This window comes from Haliaeetus albicilla, chromosome 7 (assembly GCF_947461875.1).
Source record: "Haliaeetus albicilla chromosome 7, bHalAlb1.1, whole genome shotgun sequence".
In the NCBI taxonomy this organism is placed as follows: domain Eukaryota; kingdom Metazoa; phylum Chordata; class Aves; order Accipitriformes; family Accipitridae; genus Haliaeetus; species Haliaeetus albicilla.
Window position 1 is genome coordinate 22,931,651 of NC_091489.1, and position 19,353 is coordinate 22,951,003.

Below are 19,353 nucleotides of genomic sequence, written 5' to 3' on the forward strand. Positions count from 1 at the left end.
GCAGGACAAGCAAGTGCAATAACTATTAGAGCAAACAAGTCTGACTAAAAGCTCATGTAAAACATTGGCTTGTCATAGGAATGATTTTCCTCTTTCTTTTAGCAAGCCTTAAGGGTTTTCCAAGGAATATACTCAACTAGATGCACAGATATAAACGTTCTACTGCCTATGGAAAATCAGATTTAATGCAAGTAATGCAAGGTCTTTCACATTACGTTTCCTCACTACTGATAATTACTACTGAAATTATTACTTTCCACATTTATCTGAACATGCTGAACAGTTAACTGAGGTGACAGACTAAGTTAGCTCAGTCCTTCCTTTAAACTTAAATTCTTGTAATTGAGCAGAAGCATTCCCATGGAATCAGTTATTCTAGAGCAAATGATCTTTTGTGCTCAAGTCTGAACTTTTTTTTTTTTGGTAAATACTCTCTGGATATGCGGCTTACAAATGGCAAGCTAATTCTGAGGGGTTTTTGAGATCTTCCTAACTTTAGTCCAAACCTGTACAGCTTAAGCACCTGTGTAATGGCTTGTAGAGAGTCATGGTGACACATGTTTACACCTACGATTAATTCCATATGTAATGCAAGTGTCACATATATAATTATTATTAATCATTATAACTCATAACAATTAATAATACATGAGAGAAAACTCATAAATGAAAACAACAGCTTGGAAAATTTGGCCAAATGTTTGTAAGGTGGCAAGTTACATGTAGTAGCACGCTAGACATAAGCTTTAATTAATAACAAAAGCAGTAGTAGGAAAGCAGTAGTAGGAGTAGTAATAATGTCAACCTTGATTTGTGCTCAGGTAATCATGCAATGTTGTACCTAAAAATAAAAGAAAAACAAATGGGCACTCTGTGGAAAATCCATTGGTCTGACTTCCAGCAATGCTGACCACTGGCAGTTCCCAGCAGTGTTGACCACCACGGGGCAATCCCAGTCTCTCAGAGCATGTAGACAGTGAAGCTAATTTTAAGTGGGTTAAATTCTCCTTGCTTATCAAATGACTCGCAAAGTGTGGTAAGATAACTATTTATTGCAACTTTCTACCAGTTTTCTGGCTGTGGGAAAGGCATCTGAAAAGGGGTGGAAAAAGAGGGGTGGGGAAAAAAAAACCAGAAAATGTTCAAACAGCATAACACAAGAACAGAGCAAACCAAGAGAGATGTTACACAGCAGTCACGGAGGCACACCACCACACACATGCACTGTACCAAGGTCTCTCATACTTGTTGCAGAAGAGGGAGTACTGCAACTCAGCAACCAGTCTGCAGTGTTTAACACAGTCATGTTGTCTCCTGAGAACAGGAATGGTATAACGGTTCATTCTCCCAATGTCTGTTCAGTGTACATAATAGTCTTCAAGGCAAGTATTCGAGCCAAGTCTTTTACCGGCATTGTATTGTTTTTATAAGTATTACTTTAACTTATTTGTTTATGCAAGTATAATACAGAGGCATCTAGTTATTAGTCTTCTTTAATGATATGCTTGAAGTTTTCCCTTCTCTTTTCGCTGGAATAAGTATTCTATGTAAAAATATAAATAGGTTGAACCTTAATGGTTCAGCCCTTCTCTGCAGAGCTCTGTTACCCTCACAGGCACATACACTTTTTATTGACATTGACAGATTTTTTTTTTAAATAGGGATAAGTGACTAAAATGCTTTACATTGTGGCCAGAAAGAACAAACTACATTTTTTTTCTTGGTGCCAACTGTTAAAAAAGACAGCAATGTATAAACTCCAGAAAAGAGGGCTGAAACTCTAGCTTGACTTGTATCCACGGTGTCAGTCTCATGGACACTAATGGGAACAAGACTCCATCTCAGAATGTGGTACCCTGCCTCCCACTGCTCCAATACAGCTATGGCAGAATCTATTATCTGAAAGCATTAGAACGTCTGTGTTGTAGCTGCATGGTAGTGCTGTCCCTACAGTAATAGGGATAGAGCAGTAATAAACAGTTGCTTTTGAGGAAAATCTAAAACTCTCTTTATGACAAACTTTCACTACCTGCCAAGAAGTGGAATTAGCATATTCATCAAGTAAAAAAATTACATAAGCCTAGTTTTGATGCATTTCTTTTGACAAAGCTTTGAAATGAACCTAAATGGGTGTAGCTCATGGTATAAAAGTAAATTATTACTCAGCAATGAAGTGCGACACGGAAAATGCAATCTATTTCAAGTTACCAACAGGTATAACCAAATCTTTAACACTTTGTTCAAATCAATCATTCCAAGATTTTCCTTGTTTCACCTTTGCACAGTTCTGCCTCTTACTTCAGTTGGTGCAAATCGAAGAAATGCTGTTGGAATTAGTAGATTTACACTGGTATGACTGGCATTTTTTCATAATTCTTGCTGGGTTTATAAATGGGTTTATGCTCATCCTTGAAATTATGTTAAAAATGCATATGACTAGAAACTAGACAAAACTTTCTATGTGCCAGCAGTGTCTTATACCTACCTCCTGTTCCATTTGTTGTAACCGATGTGCTACTGAGATTAGGTTTATCCAGTTTGGAACTACCCGGCGCATCACTACTTCCAACAAGATTATGAGGACTGGCTAGATCTTGCATTTCCATAGACCTGTTAAAGAAGAAGGTGACAGTATTTAAATGCATTGTGATACTATCTATAATAATCTGCTTTTTCTAAAACAACTTTTTTTACAAGGAGAGTTTGTAATGCAGCCAGATGAACAAATCAACACAGGTTCCTTTAAGGCCGTCTTTGCTTTTTACCAAACCTAGGAAAGTAGCTAGTAATTTGATGTGAACAGCAACAATGCCAGTATTTTTCACTTTTCCTTTAGGTATTATGGAGTAAATGACACAGGCTTACAAACCTGCTCAAAGAGCTTGTAAAAGATATGCATGAGGGAGTGCATATATATGGATGGACAGATGGAGGGATAAATGGATAAATGCACATATATAGGTATTTCTTAGAAGAAAACAGAAATTAAGTGAAATGTCAGTTACTACACAAAAGGCCAGAATAAGAACTTCTGCCTCCCATTATCTGTATTCCAACCACCAGCAGTCACTGCATCCACACTAAATCATAGCAACAGACCATACAGGTGAATGAACAGAACTTTCAGGTACATCTGCAATATTCTTCACTCTTACAAATGCATATATTCTTACTAGCTCACTTGATTTTTTTTTCCTTCTAAGTAATTTCTAGGAAACTTGCAAAATTTCAAGTGGATTTAGACTGCAATGGATTTCAGCATCACAGTTATACTGGGGGCCTGTGGACGGCTTTCATTCAGTGACAACAGATCTGCCTTTCTCAGACAAACCAGACAAGGAGCATTTCTTGTTAGACCGGTAATTGCAATCCAATTTGCGGTGTGTGCTTGTCTATTCCTTGCTTCATTTATAAATTAATTACACAGATTTTTTCCCCAAAGAAACATTTTTGCTATATATAAGCAAAGTTGCCAGCTCATCTGCAACAGGAGAACCATTTAGCATATGCATACTACAAAGGCCAACAGAATGATTGTCTTACAGAGCTGTAAAAGCTCAATTACATTGCAGAAGACTGAAATGGCTAGGAAAGAGATGAACAGTTGGGATAGTTCAGTAAGAATAACTGCTGCTGTATATTCATATTCTGACCAGGAAAATCAGTGGCAAATCATTAAGTTAACAACCAGCATCTTAAGTATTTATTGCAAGTTTCACTTTGAAATTGCCTATCTTCTGTTCGCCACATATCCTGCTCAGGGAAAAAAACCAAACAAAATCCCACCATCTTTCCATCAAATATGGGTCTGCTGTCTGAATCTGGTTTTTTACTCCAAGATAAGGAAAAGAAAAGAACCCCACAGAATTAAAATGTCTCCCATTTTGAGCTCCTAGTTCCATTGATCTGGATGCTTTAGCTTGCCTCTCATTGCATTCATTTAACCCAAGACACAGATTCAGAGCTTTCATGTCTTGAATATGTTCCAGGAAATGTAGGAAATACTATATCTCAACTGGGAAAATGCACCAAGGCCTTACCCAAAGGCACACAAAGCAAAGAATCTTATGTATTCCAGTAAACGCTCAAATCAAGCCTGAGATGCACTGATACTCCACGGACAGGGCAGCCTCCCCAGCAGCAGTCTGGATGAGCAGGGGAAAACTGATATTGCAGGAGGCCATGCATCAGCAGGTAAGAATTTTATAGCCATATTCAAGGAAATGCAAAGGCATAAACTGAGATTTGAACTGCCTTGACCCCAATTTCTTCATCTAATTGTATATGCATTTCTACACATCTGTCAGCAGTGCATTATATTTATTGTCTACTGGAAATGTGATCAGTGTTAGATGAAATAAAATGAACTCAAGTGGTTTACTAGTCCGTCAGTTTTTGTTTAGTAGTTTTTGTACAAGGATAGCAGCTAAAGGTTAAAAAAAGTCTGTGAGTTTCCATCTTGTATGTATTTAAGGGAGCAGGAGAATGCTACACAAAATAAACAATGTGTGTTTCATTGCATATACAGTGTAATACTCCCCACGTGTTCACTTAGCAGTTTAAGTGTCACGATTTCCTGTTCAAGTACGATCAGCCCACAGATACCTAATGGGCAGTTCTAGCTTAGAAAGTTCACATGTGCTTTTTTTCTTGTTTAGCATGAAAATGACAATAATTTCTTTTCAGACAGGCACATATCATGGCCACAGATGCAAATGCTTCAGCAATATTTCATAAGAAAAGTCACTGATTTACCTAGCTAGTGTGTTTAAGAAGTATCCATCTTAAGCACTTTTCATACTCAAATGAAATCAGATTATCTTAATCGAATCAGATTTTCTTAATCAGACAACTAAGTCCACTGATTTTCATTTGTCTGGCAAAGAACATAAACAATCAAACTTTGTAAAAGGAATAGTTTTTGTTCCATACCTTCATACCAAGACTTTTGTGCAGAAAAGTATTTTATTCAGCTTATATTTGTTTTCCACAGTAAATGGCATCCCCAGTCCACAGACACGGCAAGTTAATCAACTAATACTATTTTAAAAGTAGTGCATTTACAAATAGACATTTTCTCTGCATGAGTAAAAGACATCTTGCATTTATTGGTAGTCTATTAAGGATAAAAAGGATATCCAAACCAATAAAAAGTTTCACAAAACCATGTGTATACATTATACTTATCCTGGGTGCTCTTTCCTGTGTTAACAAGTAAGGGGATTATTTTAATATATCCCTATGTGATTTATTTATTGAAGTGTACGTTACCCTCTGTGTAACAGATGTCATTCAATTCACCTTTCTGGATGTGTTTAGTGTACCTTTAGCCTAAAAAATTCTCAGAAAGATGTAACAGACCTACTAAAATCTTACAGTTTCAGTCAATGGAAGATTCAGGAAAAATGCTTAATAAAATGGATGAAATAATTCCAACATCTTGAATTCATTTTGTCAAACTAAATGTTTATCAGAGTCCTGCTTTCACTGACTTAATCAGAAGCAGGTTTGGGTTCAGTATGTGTTTTCCTGCACTGAAAAAAGTAAAAAAGAGTGATCTCCAAAGGACCAATTAATACTTCTAAGTTTATGCAGTTATTTATTAAAGACTGTTTTCTAGTAAATGCAGTGTTTCAATTTAGACAGAATAAAGCCTATTGTTAGACCTGCTTAAAAACTATATCATACAACTTCATTTTCCATTTTTTGTTTCTCTGCCAGGCAAGTAACTGTTTGAGCTTTAGTCTTCCCCCGCTTGCATTGTCTCAGACTACTTTTTAGGGTAATTAAGTAAAATGCTAAATTGATCAAAAGATGAATTTTGAGAGGAAACAGATTACTTGGTAAGAAGATGTTTTAATTTTCTCTTGACTGTTTGTTTGAAGAACGTTAGTGTGATTCCAAGCTCCCGAGTGAAAACCTGAAACCTGGCAAGACGGATTTGTCTTTTATTCTGCTTTGGCTACACTTTAAGTCTTTGAAAATTGGTATTTGCACACGCTTAGTGGATCATTTTAGAGGCTTACTGGAAAAGTCTCTAAAACATCCCATTTCACGGAACAGTCTCCCGGATCCCGGTGGGCTTTAACTCCAACCTGCATGTGGACAATACTACCAAACTGCAGCAGGTTTGTATCAAAAAGATGGCTGTGCCTCATTCCTGGGCCTTCCACATTAGAGCGCATTTCGTTCCCTGTCTTGAAGTGACATCTTTCAAAGTTTAACCTATGTTCAGAAGCGGGTTAAGGAACAGCATCCAAAGAGAGAAATTTGCCCCCCCCCCCCCCCCCCCTTTACAAAAGCAGCTGATCAGAACTTGCGATGCACCCCGGACCACCGAAGCGCACAGCCCAGCACCATAACCCAGCCTTGCGTAGGCAGGTTTAAGTATGGCTAATTATGATTGCCCAATCTGACAACTGCATCGCTGTATTTCTGTATAGCTTTTGCTCAAGCCTTGCTTCTAGGATTGTGTTTTTAAAAGACCTGTTTTTTTTTTTCTTTCATTACAATCACTACCTATTTGTGCACTGCTTTTCTTCAGCAGAATTAAAATCTATTTCCAAAAAATCTGGGTTTTTATAACTCTGTTATCCATTTGCATTTCCAATTAAACTATTATAAATGTGGACTAAGAGCTGGGTCCTTCCACAGCTTGAAACTCTATTGATTATTCATGAATTTTACAAGTAGATCATATTTAGATAATTTTCTTCTTTAAAGAGATCATGTTTTAAAATGCAAACTTTTTGCTACATAATCTACTTTTACTATATTTCAGACTTTTTTACTAACAAGATTGAAAATATGAAATCATTCAACACAGATTTATAAAAGAATAAATATTCAAATGTGAGAACAAACTACTTCAAATCCTAGCCTAGCCAAACATTTTACAAATACTAATTCCTCACTGTGCAGAATTAGCAACAAATCCAAAATAAAAGAGAACTGAAAGAAGGACTAGCTAAAGGCTATTTAAAATTGAATAATTTAATTTAGTTTATAAGTTAATTAGAACCAAAATTTTAAAAAGGCCTTTAAGAGATTTTTCTTTTAAAAATTCTTTGATAGGAAATTCTCTACATAATTTTCTTTAGCAGAATCTTTGCTAAACTTCACTGAGGCAAAAATCCACATTATCTGGGGGTGTTTTGATTAGCTTCCCCCCTGCTTCTCTCACATCTCTCCTGTTGTAACCCCAGTTCTTACATATCCCAAACTTTCTCACAGAAACCCGGAGCCTTGTCCAATTAAGATGTCGGCTACCTTAGAGCTTCTGAAATTAAACAAACAGGGAATTTCCCTTTATTTAAAATTAACTTTTAGAGCAATATGAAAGCTGGGTAACAGAGCTGTTCAGACTCAGCTGAATCCGTTTCCTACTGCTGTCAGCTCAGCTCGCTGACCAACTACACAGTTTTAAGGACAAGTGGGGTGGGGTTTTTTCCACTTCCCATAGAATTTTTTTTAGCCAGATCTTTCAGCCATGTTCCCAACATCAGTAGCAAGCCCACCTCTCTTCCACATGCAGTCTGAACTAGCTCATACAAGCCTTTCACTCTGACAAAAAAAATTAGAATGGATGCACATATACAAATGTCATTAGTCCAATAAAGTCTACAGAAAATCTGCAACAGTTTAAAACAATCAATAACAATAGATACATCATATTTATAGAGGGTTTTTCCAGGTTACTTTTTTTTTTGAAAACTGTATTTTACACAGTACATTCACAGTGAGGCCAGGGATTTTTCATGTTTACTTGCACCTACACAAACTGTAAATAATGCAGTTAAAAAGAAGTTACACTAACCTGTTAACAGTCCCCAAAGACTACAGTGGGCAGTAAGAAAAAAGGTGGAGAGAGAGGGATTCTGAATGATGGACAGGTGTCCAGCGAATATACACATGCATACAAATACATGTACACTAACACCCAGCTACATACAAACTTTTAAGAATTCTTTGGTGCTAAATATCCACACACATACCTGTGTATAAGCGTATAAATACACAACAAAAAAATTTTCAACATCTTTCCACCAAAGACTTCCACAAAGTGCAACACAACACACAGCCTAAGAACACTCCTCAAATTAGTCACATTTCCAATCATTACACTAACCCTAAAATACAGGTTAATAATGTTTTCTTTTCCAGGTGCTTTTACACTGTGTATGGCAACCTTTGTCTTTTTTTTGCCACTGTAAAAGGTAATGAACAAACAGCAAAACTGATGAAATAAATTTGCTCCATTGAGATGACTGCCCCTCGTTTTTTCCCAGGCTCATCAGCCCTCCTGTATATCTTCTCAAGCTTAATAGATGGCCAAAATAGCAGATCTTTTGCTATTCTAAGCACAATCTCGCAAAAGCATGCCCCTCCATCATGCAAGTTCTGGGAGGTTGCCAGAGAGTTAAAAACAAATAATACTGCTGGACACTAGCAAGACCTCCTTTCCACTCTCCTTGAGGCCTCATTTCTTAACTTGTAAAGTGATCTGATACAGTGCTAAGAAGCAGTAAAAAATGTCATGTTATAGGGATAAAATCAACAAATGCTCTTCAGAGTTTTGTTTTATTACTTTTTTTTTTTAACAATCCAGAAACAAGTGCTAAACTTTTTGCAGCCATTTGGGGATAGAAGGTGGATTCTAGCTGTATAATTTCTGTTTCTAATGGTTTTGTAAGTAGAGTGTCAACTTTCATATTAAAAAAGTAAGAGAAAGAAGCAAAACTAATGCCACATTGGTATTCAAAAAAAAATACTTCTCCTCTGTCAATCTATAACCAACGTCATGTCAGATAGAGGGTATCAAAGGGAGGGCACCTTAGTGAAACAAAGAATTCAAACATTAGAGTTTTTCTACCATGTTAAAAAATACCACATAGGTAATAAATAATAAAAATATCATGAGGTTCAGCTTTGTAGAACTCTAAGTGTACAGTAAGGACTGTAGTGGACTCCTAATGAACATGGATGATTCTTTACAAGCTTAAATATCACCATGCAGCTTCGCAGGGCAGGAGTTCAAGCTCACAGGGAAATAACCTCTACTCAGGGACTGTAATAACCACGCTGCGGAGAGGGTCCTTCCAGTACAAAGAGACAATAATTTGAGGAGAACTCAAACCTGCCTGGTTTTGTTTAATAGCCTTTTTGATCTCAACAATGCTGCTTATCTTGCAGAGGATGGGACTCCTTAGGTGATCCTTCGGGGCATAAAGTGGTACTGGTTGTGATTGTATCTCAGTTTCTCTTTCATGGCTATTGTCCTTCTCTTGGCTATTCAAGCTCTAATTCCAGCAGAAGAAACCCTCCTGCAGACGGTATTACTTTACAGGGGCTGTCTGACAGGCAGCCAGTGTCAGTGCTTGGGATGCATTTGGTGCAGAGGGCTCAGCTGAGAACGCGGGCAAGCAGGTTCGGTGACAAAGGCCAGCATTGTGGTGTGCCTCCCTGCGCCATTCACAGCTAGAGAAAAAGGACATTTCTTTCACTGCAGCTTCTTCCCCAGCCCCCCTTCCCATTTCCCCAGATAAACTTGTGCTGTCACCCTCCCTTTTTGACCTTGTGCCACCTTGAGATTCTCTGTGCTTCCTCACAACTAGGTGTCAGATATTTTTTGTCTTCATTAAATCTATGCTTCCCGCTTCTCTCACCGCATGAGCAAATGCCAAAGGCCATAGCTTTTGTTAATCTAGCATACAGCTATTGCTATAGTAATAAGCAGATACTGTTTTACTGGAAGGGATATATGGATTTCTTCTTTGTGGGCCTAGTGAGAAAATATGACTAAATACTGTGAAAAATAATTGCTTACAAATTCAAGTTTATTTTTGCTGGAAAAGAAATACTGACATTTTCTTTTCTTGCCTGAGGAATAAAACGAAGGTGAAAAGTTTAGGTTTGCTCTGGTGATGACTAAAGACAGCAATGAATTTAGAAGGCTTGGATTGTCGTGTTGTATAATTGCTGAAAACTATTATTTGCTTAAAAGTCAGTAACTGTATGGTTTCCCTGGTTTCTGATTGACTGAGACATTTTATTTCAGTTTAATGTCATTTAATGTGGTTTCCAGAAAACCACAGAAACTGTCTATTCTAGTGCAGTTCAGTTGGCCACAAATCCACATTACATTATTATTTCACTGCTTTCTGACTTTTATTGGGAATGAATGTCAATTCCCTGACATAATTAAAAGACAATGTAAAATTAATTTGGATTTCCACACTCGTGGATAAAGCATCGAATAATTTCTAGGAGCCATTTCTGGACTCTCCTGTTGGGTACATAGTCCATTTGTCCAAAGCCAACAAGTATTAAAATGAATAGATAAAAATCAAGACGAATCGGGGGGAGACACAACCATATTAAATTATTTACCTCAGCATAAACTTCCAGCTCACCCTCTCTATGCTCAGGACATTTTTTCAGTTACAAAACACAGATCTATACTAGCAAAATGGGCAGGCTGTCACGGAAAAGGTAGATAACAGGAAGCCTCTTTTTCCGTGTGGACCCCCTTCCACCTCATCTCCCCACCCTGCAGTTTGGGATCGGTTTGATTTGACGAAGGCAAATGACAGTTTTATATGGGAAACTATTATATTCTGATGTAATAAACTGATGCACACTCAAAAAGCAAAGCTACACAGAGCAATACCTTCTGGCCAGCTGGATCCCAGCCTTTGAGATCTCTTTCCTGGGCTATCCAAATGTGACAACCACAGGTTTGATGGGATAGGATTTTAGCTCGGGGTCCACGCTCCAGGCACTGGAGGAAGAATCTGGAAAGAGGTAATGTGGTGTCTGAACAGGTGTTTCCCATCTTATCAAAGAAAAAGGCAGCTGGTTGGACAGGAGCCAGACAGAGAACATCTAAACTAACAAGCAGCAAGGACCGGGGACTGATGGAGTAGCAGAGAGAGCAGTAGGGAGCTCGGTTCCCTTAGTCCATGTACAGGCTGGCCCATCCCGAAGCTGGGCGGTATCGGAGCGTGCCCGTGCCCAGCACAGCCCCAGCAGCAGCAGTGATCCTGTGCCGCAGCTCGGGCTCAGGCAGGCGCATGTTCCACGCACTGCCGCAAGCTTGGCCACGCAGCCCGCAGGCTGCGTCACACGGTTCCCAGTCCAGGTGTGAACAGAAAATACATGAAGGTACACAGGAGGTTAAACTCAATGTTTAACCTGCTACTTAAAAAAAAGTGGCAACAATAGGTTTTGAAGTCATTATGTGAGCATTTAAATAAATCAAAAGTGATAATGACACTGCGGTTCCACAGGGAGCTGTCAAGTATCCAACTCACATGAAATACAGACTACTGGTTTACAGATACATAGGATCTAAATGCAAGTCTCTGGATCACAGGGCCACATTTTCAGAGAGTAGTTCACCCAACAGCTCCCATTTCCACTTCTGATCACTTCCAGATGTGATTGGCACTTGCAAATTCTGTGGTTCTTACAACATGATGAGCTGTGTCATAAACAAATAACAAACACTTCTGTGGAGATGGCTGAAATGCAAACAGCAAGCCTTCACTCCTATGCCATAACTTCTGCAGAACAACTGCTCAGAGTCCCATCTGAAAAATCTGCTGCTCCTTTCTGCATCTCTGACAGGTGACCTGGTGGGAGGTAAGGAACAGGTAACAAACCCAACGACTGGAGAATCTCACTAAGTCTTTCTTTGGTGTTTTTAAGTGTAATTTGAGCAACAAAGCCTATTTCCCATATATGCAGAGGAACGTGGAGAGGATCAGCTCTGCCAATTACTAGCCTGTTGCTAATCTGTCTTTTGTAAGACATAGCCTTCAAAGCCGCACCACTTACTGCACTGAATTTCAAAACATCTCAGGGAAAACACAAGGCAGTGTTCCTCGTGGCATCACAGCCATGATTTTAAGTGGACCGAGGAGAGGAGTTTTGAAAGGGTTGTTTGAAGCCCTGATTTCCTATGGACAGTGAATAGGGGATGCTTTAGCACCTTTGCTCTTTAATGAGAGGAAATGCCCACTTCCAAACCACATGTTAATGGCAGACTGAGATTGAAAGAAGCATCAAAGTACCGAAGGTCCTCCAAATCCCTGGTACTCACCCACATATGAGAAAGAGGAATTTCTAGGGATAACTTCATCACTATATTATCTTCCAACTACCTTTTTTGGAGAGAAAGTGATATAATTCCTCATACCCTTTCCTAGGGTGCTGGAGAACTGCTTTTGCGATGGGGTAGCTCTTCCATTTAGATCTGATGTACCTCTGAAATACCTTGCCTTCTGAGCTTGTCTGTGCAGTAGCTGGAGGTACGCTTTCAGCAAGGGGGCACATGCTTCCTTGCCTTGCCCTGTTGCATAAACACCACCACCAGTGAAGACGGGACAGCTGGGATGCCTGGGTCCAGATATTGGCACCTGATCCATATCTACATTATTGATTGAAATACAGTACTAACAGTATTAACTGCAATATAATCATGTCAGCTTTATTTATACAAGACAATATTTAAGCAAATCTAAAACTGGGAAATCAGGGATGAAAGGCTTGGCATTTTGCTGTTGGCTTCAACGGAGCCTGGACCGCATGATGTAAGTATGAACTCACATTTTCATAACAAGAGAGCAGAGGGTGGGTTGTGTCTGACTTACCCTGAATCGAAATGTCTGTTATATTTCAAACTAGTTATTGAAACATGGTTCTTCTTCGCCAGGGATTGCCCAAAGGAAAAGAAGCTCTTTCAGGTGTGCTGTATTAGAGTGATCATACCTCATTTCAATCTGATTTCTTTAGCCACCAGTACAGGGGCCTTGCAAGAACTTCGTCCACCTCCAGAAAGGATGAGCTACGATGACAGACTGGGTACAATACAGGAGTTGCCAAAAACTTGTGTTTTCATGCTCCATTCAAGCTTCATGTTTTAATGCAAACATTCTGAATCTTCTCTGTTTTGTTTTGTTTTTTTTAAAATATAAAATACAGAGAGTTACTGGCAAGCAGTCTTAACATGGGAAACATTAACGCATCTCACTTTTAACAGTGAAGTTCCCCTTAAAAGTTAAACCTGATCTGAACCTTGGCTCCCAAGACAAATATTCTGCAGTTTACCTCATGTGGAGCACATTATGTTTGGCTCCAAAACAGTTTGTGTCAAAAGCAATTATTTCTGTTCTCTAATCGCAGTCACAACAATGAGCTAGGTTTAGAATATAAAATAAATACATGCAACTTTCTGACTGCCTGGTGCTTTAACTGCTTCAGCATCTGATCATTCCTGTTAAGTCCAGGAGACTTTATTACCTGTACACCTGAAAGAACAGGAAGAGATTGCATTCACTTTTAGTAACTAATTACATTCAAAACAACTGCTATTATTCTGAGCAAGAGAAAGAATGATGCCCTGATAACTGTACTCATGCTGGCTGCCATTTACAACCGATACCAAATGATTACCTTTCATTTTGCTTCGCTGTTTGATTTCCCCAAGTCATTTTATAATTTGAGACTTAAAGCATACGCACGGTTTTTACATACCTTTTTAATTTGGGGTGAAGTAGGTGATTTTTCTAAGAGTCAATAAATATGTGTCGCTGAGGACTCTGGGGCACAATCCCCCTCGCCCCAGATTATCCCCTTGAGCCACAGGAAGGGGCAGGTACCAGCTGCAAATGTGTAACACCTCCAGTTCCAGCTCAGCCTGCACGCCGCTCTGGCAGCCGGCCGGGGGGATACCTGCCTGCCCGGGCAGAGCCACGGCACCGGGGGGCACGGGCAGAGCCATGGGACCGGGGGGCACGGGCAGAGCCAGAGCCACGGCTCCAGCCCCACGCGGCAGCACTGGAAACCAGCCCGTCCAGTGGCAGCCGTCCTTTATAGCTCCCTCCGCTAAAAGCCCGGCTTACACCAAATGGTTCGACCTTGCTATGACTTCTGACGTACCACCTAGACTTTAAAAATCATTAAATATCCACTTCTGTCCAAGTCCAAGTCCTGAGGAAAAAGCAGGGCGGGAGGAAACAAACCCTCCAGTGTTGTTGGGTTTTAAGTTCACGCACATCTATATTGCAGACTTAAGCCTGTAACTTGACTGCATTTAGCACAGGTTCCCCAGTGGTTAAGAACCTGGTTTGTTAGACAGGGCACTAGGGTAGAGATGTTAATAAAGCCACGATTGCTTTTTATAATTCAATTATTTCTGTTTCTCAGCAAATTTTAAAATATTGCTGTTGTGAAACATGGTATAATAATGAAACACTAAGGGGGACGAATATGCTTCTCTAGTACTATTTTGAGAAAGTCATGAAAAGCACTGCATCTTTGAGAGCACAGAGGTTTTTTTCTGTTTAATTTAATCTACATAATTAGAAGGAAAATAAGACATAAGCCTGAAATAACAGAGGAATAAAACATGATCTTATGTCTAGTCACCTGCCAATTACTTCTACACCGAAAAGCAAATAAAATCCGCAAAACCCTTAAAAATTAAAGTGACAGAGATGCAGTTGTAAATTGAAACAGAATTAAAATGAAATTCCCCAAACAGGATGTTCTCCCTCTCTGCCCTTTTCTGGGCTCACGCCACACAATAAATAATTCTGCTAAAAAGTCGATCCATGGAATTGCTTTATTTATTTGGGCACTGCGTATGCCTTTCTCCATAGATCTGCCAAACATACCTTCCCACAGACTTGCTGCTTCAGTCCTGGGCCTCTCTTAAATGGCAGACAAGAATCCCCTATGAATTAGATTGAGACCATCATACTCATTTTCACATTTAACCAAATCCAGATTTGAACTTAGGTTTTCAAAGGTGGATGGCTAGTGGAAGGCAAGTATATTTCATGCTTCAAGGGGAGGTAAAGTTACCTCTGCTCTACAAATGACATAAAGTAATTCCCAAAGAAATTTGACAATAACACAGACTCAGATCACAGTAAATTATATCACTTGGCAGCTAAACTGGAGAACTAAGTCCAGAATTGCCAACGAAACTCAAGACACACGTTTGGATATATGGAAAGCTTTGTGATTTCTAACAGAAAGGAGCCTGCACAGGCATCTTATGAGACCCATAAAGAACCTTATCAGCTGGAAAGGAGTGTGTAAATTCTAAGGATCAGATGAAAGTTTTTTGCTTTTTTTTTTTTTTTTTTAAATAAAAGCATTCAAAAGGAGAAGATAGAACAGACAGACCATCTGCAATGTAACCACATAAAAGACCCCTGGGCAAATCCAAACCCATTAGCAGAAGTGCTTGACAAATCTGCCAAAGAGCCAGATGCTGCGTACGGAGGAGTCTCTTTCCCTACTTGTCATCTGGATCCTCTGACTTCTGTTCCCAGAGGAGGACAACGATGACTCGTGCTCAAAGCTGTGCGTGGAGAGAGCTGAGGCACAGACTCACTCTCTGATAACGCTACCTTAACATAAAGAGAGGAGAACAAGTCTGAAATATTGAAACAGTTTTAACACACGTGTGTGTAATGTGTGGAAGATGCAGATGTTAGAAAACAGAAAGCAAACTTGCAATTAGTTTATTTGCATGTGGTCTCTTTTTATGTGGATTTTTTTGATTCATTCTATTCTTGCTACATTTTTTTTTCTAATGACTGATCAGGATCTCGTAGGATGGCAAAGAGGTGATTTTTGGCATGTTAAATACTAGCACAGCATACTAACTGCATGGTGTTATTTAAATGCTTACTGACTACATAGATTGACTGATGGTATTTAAAATGTGTCTGAATAGGTTGTGAAATTTCTAGCCAGGAGCTTGCACTTAAAAATATTTGAGGAAAAAAGTGATTCATTTAAAAAGTAACCTGTACCAATCTCAGAATAGGGGATTTGGATCTAAATGGCCAGTTGTTTTCATGTCTGCATTCTTCTAGGAATCTATTCAACTGGATTTGAAGTGCAAAGTAGGTGGAACCAAATACTTTTACTATTCAGACTCACCAATGGTAAAATACATTTGGAGTATCCAAGAGGTCAAAGAAGCTGGAACAGAGTCTGAATTAGTTCTCCTGTGTAGTGCTGTAATGTGATATGACAGAGCAAAAAATAGACCAAGGGAGAAAGAAAGAAAGAAAGAAAGAAAGAAACAGAGCTCCTTCTCATTGTGATTATATGTGCTGCACTTGAAGAACCAACACTGTCATTTTATGGCTCAAAATCCAGTTCAATTTTAGGGCAAGGCTCTAAGAAGCTACTGGACTAAGTAAAAACACTTGCAGGTATAAGCTTAGGTTATCTTCTTTTAGTCCAAAGTAGTATCTACCCTATCCAAGACATTCCCGAAGGTTCAAAAATATTAAATTCTGATTGCTACATTAATGAATACAGGAATACATGCACTCCTTTTCCCTCTCTCTGAAATTCAGGAAGACTAGCTGTACCAAAAAGTACCATGACTTAGCAGATCAACAGGTTCAGTATAAACTAGTCAAAATGGGAGTGGGTGTGTAGGGAGGAAGAACAGAGAGGGAAAGTATAACGAATGTTTGTCTTTTAAAGGTCAATCACTTGGCCCTTGCCCATCCACTTTGCAGAGCAGCAATATACTCACCTTACACAGAAATTAATTTCAGCCAGCCCAGTGACTGCCAGACTGACATCTTGGAACTGCTGGCAGTCCAAGGGCACTTCTCAGCGAGCTAACAAATGCTGCCTGGTCTAGAATGCAGCATGAAGAACAGACCTAAAAGTGAACTTAAATACTATCTATCTATGCAACCGGTTATAGCTCAGGTTGTATGTTGGGCTACCAGTGCCCACACCACGATCTGAGAGAGGTAAGCTGTGTCACAGGCAGGCAGGGAGGACACTGTCCCACTCACCCACACTGGTATCTGATCCATCCAAAATAGATGAGTAACAACCAAGGGCACGCTATGCCCTGGGATGGCTTCGGTCCTGCTCCCTCCATACAGCAGCTCCAGCCAGAGGAAGTGGATGGAGGAGAGTGACAATAGCCTTGCAAATGGGCTCCAAATTGCATCTAACTGCTGCCATCAGCATATATGTTACATTGTGCCATCTGTTTATCCAGTAGTAAAGGCAGCGGAACATATATTATCGTTTAAGCCTGGTGTAAAAATAGCTGCTGTAGTTGCCCGAGTTATGCTGTGCAACAGCACCCACGTATAAAAGGGATGATAAAGGGGATGGGAGATACCGGTGGAAGAACGGCATCGTGCACTGTACCTGTGCTCCTAACAAGTTGTTCTGAAATGCTGACTAATGGATTACGTTGATTATTTCAATGTGCTTTCAAGAATCTTTGATTATAATATTCATGTTAAATTGTCTGTACATTTTTGCTTACAGGTTGCTATTTCTGGTTGAAAGTTATTACTGTGAGGAAGTTGGTTTTAGTGTGCTTCTTATATATGAAATTTTGGACATTTTTGTTGTGCTCTTTCCAGTTCCTCAGTAGTCTCTTTCCTGTTTTTAGTTATTGGGGGTTGGTACTGAACTGCTATTAATACCTAATTATTGACACAGCTCCAGAGCTTCATTTTTGCAAGCTTTTCCCAGACCTTATAAAGTGCACTAACATGCATTTAGGTTGAAGGGCACTCACCATCCCATCGCCTATGATGGCAGAATATATGTAACAGTAATTCAGCATGTGTGAGGGTGGTTTTATGGCTGGGGGCTGCTAAATAACTTGCATCTTGAGCAGGCTCAGAAATCACACGGCACTTTGGAAGTCACAATTATGTCAAAACTGTTAATTATACAAATATATGATGTAATTACAGCCCTCCTTACAATTAACCACAAACATTCACATAGGAAAACTTCCTTCTGAAGGACATGCGGAAGAAAGAATGATAAGAGTTTAAAACAGAGATGAGTACACAGCAATATCCTGCCAGTCATCACCTTTGTTCATATAATAGTAGTGGGTAAGCTAGTAATTACTCAAGACAATGGAAAATTTTCACATAGATCAGTCTGGGACAGCAAAAGGGACTAGATTTATGTGTGCTGATTACAGGATACCCTGGTTCAAATTCCTGCTCCAAGAAATATGTAATACTTGTACCAGGTGGAATGGCTTTCATAACAGCCTAATGTTTAGGGCATTTACTTAACATTTTTAAGACACAAGGCTATATACAGTGAATAAATATATAAAATATCAACTACTATTTAATGCATACATTTTTGTATTTATTGAGTGAAACCTAGGAAAAAATAAGCGGTCATGAAATATTTTAAGAGTAGGTGGTTCAAGCCATTATTCAATAGGATTTTCACCATTTTGAAAATACACCTATGTCAACAGGAATGACAGCACATTTCTAAGAGGACAGTAAATAAAATAAGTCCTTTAAATTTAAATTAGTATATTCAGCATGCACTTGCACAGTATTTTGTATTATCCACTCTATCTCATAAATAGGACATATGCCTACCAACAGATAACAATGAACTCAGAACTGTTAGAATAGCATGTTTCTCTCAGAGACCTTTATCTCATTTCCAGATGTATTAGATTTTTTCTATTTTTAAAATGGGTTTTAAATCATTAGTGGTGGTTCGTTCTTGCATTCCAGTAGCACAAATCCATACTAGAAAGCTCTTATATTTCATAGTACGTGACATTAGACAAAAAGACTATATACTTGCACTTGAGGGTAACTCCAATATCTCCAAATTACTTTTACTAACACTGCTGTTAAAATCTTGTTCATCCTATTTTTTATTTTTTTTAATAAGTTGAGATAAATCTCCAACAAGTGTTCAAAACTTCTTGGGTTTTGTTGCTTTCATTTATTGCAAACTCTGAACCACCACTGATTCAGGTTAATGGAACTCTTAAGATTGACATGATCTGTCTTGGGATCACACCGAGAAATTATTACTAATATAACAGAAAATATGTTATGCCTGATTTTAACAAAAAGCCAGGAATTTGTAACAGACTGAAATATAAAAAATACATTAATTTTATTGTTAAAGCCACAGGGATCTGCTAATATAAACCATTCAAATCCTTCCCTGTGATGTCATCAGTTACCATGTGTTTGCACTCTAAATAGATTATCGTAATTTCTGTAAACATATCGTATATATTTTTAGAACTCTTTGGGGGCTTGATCCAGAGCCAACAAAAACCGACGGGCAGACAGTGACTAGCTTCAATAGTCCTCGGGTAATCAGAAGACTGAATTTCTAAAGTTAACGAAGGAGAACATCAGCATACAGCAGGCAGAGAGATACCACACAGACTGCTCTAAAAATAGGAAAGACTTGCGCTGCCTGAAAACTACATGCCTGAAAATACAACATACATAGCAAGGCAACATAGTCCTTGTAGCAACTGTCGTGCAATTGTCA

At 38.9% G+C, this 19,353-nt stretch overlaps 1 protein-coding gene across 17 annotated transcripts in view; it reads right to left on the reverse strand.

Moving 5' to 3' along the window:
• Positions 1–19,353, reverse strand: part of EYA4 (EYA transcriptional coactivator and phosphatase 4) — a 159,812-nt gene that overhangs the window by 51,503 nt on the left and 88,956 nt on the right. For 10 of the 17 annotated variants that reach the window (XM_069787284.1, XM_069787282.1, XM_069787285.1 and 7 more), the window contains 2 exons: positions 2,486–2,610; positions 1,246–1,314 (listed from right to left, as the gene is read on the reverse strand). In XM_069787284.1, the coding sequence (XP_069643385.1) occupies positions 1,246–1,314; positions 2,486–2,610 (194 nt within the window). Of the gene's footprint in view, positions 1–1,245; positions 1,315–2,485; positions 2,611–10,669; positions 10,794–19,353 lie in introns of all 17 variants that reach the window. The other 7 variants (XM_069787293.1, XM_069787294.1, XM_069787289.1 and 4 more) reach the window with 2 other exon arrangements.